The 7,535-nt window shown below is 53.7% G+C and overlaps 1 protein-coding gene across 1 annotated transcript; it reads right to left on the bottom strand.

Moving 5' to 3' along the window:
• Positions 1 to 254: 254 nt before the first annotated feature.
• KRT2 (keratin 2) lies at positions 255 to 7,102 on the bottom strand. The gene is made up of 9 exons (XM_008060386.1): positions 6,460 to 7,102; positions 5,238 to 5,452; positions 4,817 to 4,877; positions 3,878 to 3,973; positions 3,077 to 3,241; positions 2,653 to 2,778; positions 1,905 to 2,125; positions 691 to 725; positions 255 to 589 (listed from the first exon to the last, which is right to left on the bottom strand). The coding sequence occupies exons 1-9, from the start codon at positions 7,081 to 7,083 to the stop codon at positions 255 to 257; spliced, it is 1,878 nt and encodes a 625-aa protein (XP_008058577.1). The 5' UTR covers positions 7,084 to 7,102.
• Between the last annotated feature and the right edge of the window lie 433 nt (positions 7,103 to 7,535).

Below are 7,535 nucleotides of genomic sequence, written 5' to 3' on the forward strand. Positions count from 1 at the left end.
GGGGCGGGGCGGGGGTGTGGCTGGAAGCACAGACCTAGACGCTGCTGCGGATTCCTCCCCAGAACACAGTGGGTGTCCCCGGCTCTAACTAACTGGTTTGGAGAGAAGGTCTTCCAAAAACTGTGTGTGGGCACCCATTCCCCCCAGGGGCCGTCAGAGGTCAAGGACGAGATTTGACCTGCTGGCAGTTAGAGGTGCAGAGACAGCTTCTACATTCTGGAGTGGAGACGCGGGGGGGCGGGGCGGGGGCGTCTTTATCTGAAGGAGAAGGTCACGCCCTCGCCTGAGCCAGAGCCCTTGGCCGAGCTAGACCCGCCCCCTCCGGTTGCAGAGCCTGCGCCGGAGCCACCTCCAGAGCTGTACCCGCCCCCGGAGCCGGAGCCTCCTCTAGAGCCGCCTCCAGAGCCGTAGCCTCCCCCGGAGCCGGAACCTCCTCTGGAGCCGCCTCCAGAGCCGTATTTTCCCCCAGAGCCCCCCCCGGAGCCGTATCCTCCTCCGCCACCGCCTCTGGACCCGGAGCCTCTGCCTCCGGAGCCTCCAAAGCCGGCCTTGGATGCCACATTCGAAGAAATGGTGCTGCTCGTCACCGCTGCGGAGAGAGGCGTTGCCGCAGCCGTTAGGACTGCCTCCCCCGACACGCCACCCCGGAGGATAGGGCCACACGCCCCCACAACTCCCCCTCCAACTTACACACAGTCACGTTGCTGCTGAGGTCTTCAGACATCCTGTCAGGGAGAAAGAGAAAGCAGCCTGTGGCACAACACCCGGGTTCGGGGTGCGTGTTTGGTTGACAAGGTCCACCGACAAATGTGCGGTTTAGCCTTTAACGTCAGCCCCCAGGGTCTTACAGACCCCACTTGCTTCTGTGCCGCCGGATCACAGAAGTGCTGGCAGACCCCAGGTGGATGCTTGGCCTTGCATCTCAATCCATCTCAATCTTTTGCTCATGGTTGATCCGAAGCGAATGAAAAGCAAATCCACTTCTGACTCTGGCGCCTTGCTCTCTCTTAGACGACCAGAGAAGGCTCCGACCTAGAGAGCCTGTCACTCAGAAGCCATGCGGCCCCAGAAGTTGTATCGTGAGGTTGCACTATGGACCTCCATTTCGGGAAGAGCCAAGACTCCGTACAGTCTTCCTTACCCTCCCTCCCTCCCTACTACCTCTGCTCCAGTTAAAACCTTCCTACTTCCTCTTGCAAGCTGGGGACAGGAAATATTACTTCACAGATAGGCAGCATCACCGCACGATCAGGTACAGAGTGACAGCCTGAAGGAAGCTGCTCCCTCCCTGTCATACAGGCTTGCTAATGGTCTGGGGTAACTTTTCCTCTTCCAATTGCTCCAGCCAGATTAAGTCACCCAAGACACCCCAACAACATGGGCAAAGGTCCAGACTACAGAGGAAGCAATGGGCCCCTCTTTGAAAGTTAGCAAATGCTTCTGTTTGTCACTCCAGAAACCTGCAACAATCTAGGGCTGGCGCCTGCCCTGGTAAACATGTCCCAACTAGACAGCGCATGCCAACACGTAACCTCCCCTGTTCTGGGTCCCACGGCAGAGGGAGAAATGGCCACGTATACCCTGCAGACTAGACACCAATGTCTCAGACTGGGTAGAACTAGCCTGCCTTCACATTGTTTAGTTTTCACCTTCAGAAAAGACAGGGATGTTTAACCCACTGCTTAAATTCAGCAAATGTGCCTGTGAGCCCTTTCACACTGATAAGTATACAGTTCCCCAGCCATGCTTGTGTCCTGAACTTCTGCTTGAGGACACGGAGAATGTCAGCTTTCATCCACCAGAAGGCCCGTGTCCCCGCTCTCCCCGCCTTTGCTCATGGCCCTGGTTCTAGCAAAAAGGAGAGAGCGGACCTGGGTGCCTCCCTCCCCTACCGGTGTCCTCACCTGTACTCCTCGCCCTCCAGCAGCTTGCGGTAGGTGGCGATCTCCACGTCCAGGGCCAGCTTCACGTTCATCAGCTCCTGGTAGTCGCGCAGCAGCCGGGCCAGGTCCTCCCGGGCCTGCTGCAGGGCCTCCTCCATGTCGGTGAGCTTGTTCCTGGCGTCCTTGAGGGCGTGCTCCCCACGCTGCTCGGCATCTGCGATGGCATCTTGCACACTCTTGCACTGTGAGAGAAGGACGGGGAGCAGAAGTGTGGGTGTGCAGGGTGTGGGAAGTCAGAAGCACAGGGTGCTCCCAGAGTTAACACAAGTTACAGTGGCTCATGCCTATAATCCCGGCACTTTGGGAGGCCAAGGTGGGAAGATCACTTGAGGCCATGAGTTCGAGACTAGCCTGGGCAACACAGCAGGACCTCAACTCTACCAAAAAAAAATTTTTAAATTAGCAGGGTGTAGTGGTGCATGCCTGTGGTCCCAGCACTTTGGGAGGCTGAGGCGAGAGGATCACCTGAGCCCAGGAGGATGAAGCTGCAGTGAACTGTGATCATGCCAACGCACTCCAGCCTGGGAGGCAGAGTGAGACCCAGACTCAAAAAAAAAAGCCTTAAATTATGTGAAGCTAGGAGAGTATGGGATGGGTATATGCTGCAGTGGTTAATTTCTCCTGTCTCACACACATACACACACGCCCCAGAGACAGCCTTCCACCCCTCCCTGCAGGCCAGCTGGACCAATGGTGGGCCAGGCCTCACCTGCTTCTTCACATGGGCGATCTCCCCCTGAAGCCTTTGGATCATGCGGTTTAGCTCGCTGATCTCCGTCTTGATCTCCCGCAGGCTGTCGCCGTGTTTCCCAGCGGTCACCTGGAGCTCCTCATACTGACACGGGGAGAGAAGGACAGTTCACCAGGAAGTTCCAGCCTGGCTCAAGTTCCAACCTTGAGCCAAGGAGAGGCTGGTTACCAGTGCAGGGAGGATCGACCCAGCTGAATGTCGTGGCTGCGTTCACGGGAGATGGGGACCATCTCACATCCCTAAAAGCACTCGGTGCCATTCTGGACACCTTTTCTTGGGAATGGTCCCCAATTTCCATGAGACAGGGCATCCACAGTCTTACTGTGCAATTCCCACGGCGGTGGGCGGGGGCGCAGCCCAGCTTGTTGCAGGGAGTACTTGCCTTGCTGTGGTACAGGGCCTCTGCTTCTTCCTTGCTCCTCTCGGCAATCTCCTCGTACTGGGTACGGACCTCATTGATGATACCATCCAGGTCCAGGGAGCGGTTGTTGTCCATGGACAGGATGACGTTGGTGTCAGTGACAGACTGTTGTATCTGGGACAGCTCCTAAGACACACAGGGAAGTTTGGCCGTGATTTCCTGACCTCAGCCACAAGCAAGGGGGAAGCTGCCTCCATTCCCGGAATAAGCTTACGCTGGCTGGGATTCAAATGATGTAACCACTATTCCTAGGCCGCTCCCAAGGTTGTCCTGAGAATTATGGGGACAGGTGCCTGTGTTTCTAAGCCTTCACCACTTATGCCGGTTATCAGAGGTACTCCCAGAAAGAAGCTGTTCTGGGATAAATACCTTAAACTTTTCTTCCTGTTTCAGAAAGCATGCATGGGCACTTGGGTGGGGGAGATGGGAGCAGGAGACATGATGTGTTCTGACCTCGGAAATGTATTGGATATAGGAATGGATATCGGATAGGTCTCTTCCTAAGGGGAGCTGGACTTTTGGGGCATGGAGGTGGAAGAAGCTGTCCTGATGTTTCTGGAACTTGCTTGCTATGCCATCTGAGGAGAAAGTTCCTCTCCCTCAAGACCTATGCTCCAGAAGCCCCCCAGTGGTCGAACTGATGGCAAGTTGAAGTCAGCCAGTCCGTAAGGGCCATTCCAACCACCGTTTCACCCACTGGAAGGGCTTGTCTTTGGTGGGAGGACTGGGAGGTGAGGATCTTTCTGGGAGCAGCCTCCTTACTGTGTTAAAGAGGACCTTCAGGAACTCAAGCTCCTGGTTCAGCGCATCCACTCTGGCCTGCAGCTCCACCTTGGTCATGTAGGTATTGTCCACATCCTGCAGGAAAGGTCAGGGGCCTCTGGTGAAACTGACGTCCCACCTCCTCCCACCTTGCAGGGTTCCCTGTATGAACTCCGCTCCTTCTCCTCCACCCAGTCTCTGTTAGCTTATCTCCCCATCCCAGGCACCTCGAGTGAACCACGGCCCCATGGCACCCACCATGCACCTCTGCCAGGGACTCCATGCCCACATCTACCACTCACACCCTCAGACCATCAGAGCTCAGATGGAACCAAATTTTGCCAACCAGTCTCTCCCTCCTGCTCGAGACACAGTGTCTCGATGTCATGATGGGGTACAATGTCCTCTGTGTGCTTCCACAGTCCCCCACTCTCTCATCCTGTCCATGCATCCCACATCTCCTGAATGTTCCCGGATTATACTACTTCCTGTTTCCCCGGATTATACTTCCTGTTATACACAAAGCCCTTGATGAACGCGGGATGAGGACCCATACTTTCAGCTTTCTAGCCAAAACCTGTGTCAGCACAACTGACAGCATCTGGAAACAGGCATCCAAGGGAAAGTCCTGCTTCAGTTCTCAAGGAGAAGAATAAAGTGCTTCCTGGGTTTGCATTGATCATTGTTCATGATCCAGCATAGATTTCAAGTGGATTATTACTGGGAAGCGCCCTATCAAAAATGCAGTATACCTTGACAACTGTACCAGAACCTTGAGCTTCAGAGACACTTTGCAAGAGAACAGGCCACAGGTGGGTATCACCCCTTTCTGGCCACTGCTGTTTGCATTCATGGCTGTTCTCTAGCCTGTCTGTTTAGATACAATGGGCTGTGAAGTACTCTCAGCCCCTCCCCCAGGCAAGACAGTCTCTTGCTCACCTTTTTAAGCGTCACAAAGTCATTCTCCGCAGCAGTGCGCTTATTGATTTCATCCTCATACCTGTTGGGACCCAGATGATACAGCAGTTAGACTCGTTCTTTTTTTTTTTTTTTTTCTTTTTCTACTAGATTCCCCCAACATGCCCCCATTCTCTGGGAATATTAAACACTCTTTCAGTGTCTACATTGAAACTAGGATATCCCAAACGAGGATAGATTTTTATACCTCAACTCTCAAACATGTAAAAACAAATATGATCTCAACAGCCCTCATGTCTTCCTCACAGATCATGAACACAGATACAGATGCCCCTCCCCTTAATCAGCACAAATGCCATTGAGAATGAGTGGCTTTCTGGGGGAAGGATCAGGGGGCTCAGCTCAGTGTTTATCTCCACTCAGAAGCTCCTCTGCCACCTACTTCTTTTTATAATCCTCCACAAGATCCTGCATGTTGTTCAGCTCTGAATCCTGTGATGTTCTCTGTGCAGAGAGCCCATCCAGGTGCTTCTTGAGGCTGTCGATGTATGCTTGGAAGATGGGGTCCAGGTTGGGGGTATGGGTGCTCACGTTCATCTGCTGCAGCAGCTCCCATTTGGTCTGCAGTACCTGGTTCTGCTGCTCCAGGAACCTCACCTGCACAGCAAGAAGGGGTGGGGGGTGCATCAGCTCCAGACCATCCTTCATGCCTGAAGGCCACGCTGACCAAGTGTCATTTTGGGACTTCGTCCTCACCCGCCGGATGCCGGGTCTCACCAGGCCATGCCAGACAGAGCTTCTGAGCTCCCCGCCTTCACCCTTGGAAAGTCTCACAGATACTTAATGCTATACCCAGCCCTCTCTCCATGCAGAGAACTCTCTTTCCTGCTCCACTGCCCACTGTTTTGTTTGTAGCTTCTCCCAAGACTCCAGGCTATTTCCCTTCCCGATCCTGGCTGAGTTTTTGGCAAAGGTCCCACAAATTCTGGGGAAAACCAAAAGCAGGCATCTCCTGGCCCTGCTCCTGGGGAGCCAAGCATGAGTAGTGGAGGGCGGGGCTCCTCCACCTGGTTTTTAAGAGCCTTGTAAATTTCTGTCTATTTCAAGGTAGATAAACCAAGACATTTATCTGCCTTGAAATAAGAGGAAGCCCAGTAACACTCGAAAGTGACACCAATAAAGACTTTATAGATCTCAAAGCTGAGGATGCTTCTCTTGAAGGCAGGAATTTCATTCATCCCCAAGCAGATTATTCAAGTTCTGCATCCCAGGTTTAATAGAGTAATCACCTCTGGGGAAGGAAAGACAACCTCAGATGAAGATGTCTTACCAATCCCTTCCAAAACCTGCAATCCTGTGGCCTCAAATAGCCTGTCCAATATGTGCCTATATCCATTTTTCCATGGTTTTCAGAACTTGCCAGAGATATTCTTTACTTGGACTGCAACAATAAAGCCAAAGGAACAGAAGATTCCTAACTGTCATTATGGAACACGCAGTCCACAAAGCCAGCATCTTGCCTATTTGGAAACTGCAAATAACCCCAGGCGACTATGCTGTACCAGTGGCTCCTAAGAGAAAGGAATCAGTGCCGTTTTCTTTTCCATGAGCACCGGCAGTGAGGCGTCCAGAGCATCAGAGGGAGCCATCTTCTCCGGACTCACCTTATCGATGAAGGAGGCAAACTTGTTGTTGAGCGTTTTGATCTGCTCCCGCTCCTGGGACTTCACATTCTGAATCTCTGGGTCAACTTTCACATTGAGAGGCTGCAGGAGGCTCTGGTTGACAGACACTTCGTGGATGCCACGACCAGGGTATCCTCCAGGCCCGAAGCCACCGGGACCCCCAAAGCCGCCGGGACCCCCAAAGCCGCCAGGACCCCCAAAACCTCCAAAGCCACCGCCGCCTCCAAAGCGGCCTCCGCCAAAGTTGCCTCCACCGAAGCCACCACCTCCAAAGCTGCTGCCTCCTCCGAAGCTACTGCTGCCTCCAAAACCGCCTCCTCGGCCACCAAATCCACCATAGGAGCCAAAGCCTCCACCTCCTCCAGCCACACTAATGGAGATACTCTTGGTCCCTCCGAGGCCAACGAGACTTCGGCTGCCAAAGCCACCGCTGCCACCACCACCGAAGCCCCCACTGCCACCGCCACCTCCATGACGGCTCAAGCAGGAGAAGCCAGAGGTGGATCTCCGGCTGCCAGACACCACAGCTGAGCCACTGCTGAAGCCCCGGAATCCTCCACCTCCTCCTCTTCCTCGAGATTTGCACGTGATCTGACAACTCATGATGCCTTTGCTGGGTGAGGAAAGTGAGGAAAGCCGAAGATCCCTGAGAAGAGTCAAGGCTGGAGATTCGACTCTGCCGCGTTGGAAGATGGTCAGGGTCCTCTTATATACCCGTGGACTAGGTGTTGGTGTGCCTGGGTGTGGGCCCGCATCTGCATGGGTTGGTCTGCCTGGGAGCTATTCCTGGTGAGTGATTATCAAGCTAATAGCCATTCAAATTCTACTAATCAGCTCCATTCCAGAACTTGCTTTGATTGCAAACTTCTGTTTATCTAGACATCTGTCACGTCATTTGATTTTTGTAAAATCATCAGAAGAGGAGATCAGGACTGGGGTTTCTCAATCTTAAAAAGGACCTCCTGAAGAATGCTGCTCCCTGTTCTGGACTGACCCAAGGGAGGCTGGCTACCACCTGGGCCTGTGCAGACTCGCCACCCCAGCTCAGTGATGAC

Source organism: Carlito syrichta, unplaced genomic scaffold, assembly GCF_000164805.1.
Source record: "Carlito syrichta isolate Samal-C Ts95f unplaced genomic scaffold, Tarsius_syrichta-2.0.1 Scaffold304602, whole genome shotgun sequence".
Classification (NCBI taxonomy): domain Eukaryota; kingdom Metazoa; phylum Chordata; class Mammalia; order Primates; family Tarsiidae; genus Carlito; species Carlito syrichta.

Excerpts from the sequence above, each read along its gene's own strand:
- KRT2 (XM_008060386.1), bottom strand. The coding sequence starts at position 7,083 with ATGAGTTGTCAGATCACGTGCAAATCTCGAGGAAGAGGAGGAGGTGGA. Across the intron at positions 3,974-4,816 it reads ACTTTGTGACGCTTAAAAAG|GATGTGGACAATACCTACAT; the intron begins GTGAGCAAGAGA and ends CCTTTCCTGCAG. Across the intron at positions 2,779-3,076 it reads AGGCCCTGTACCACAGCAAG|TATGAGGAGCTCCAGGTGAC; the intron begins GCAAGTACTCCC and ends TCCCCGTGTCAG.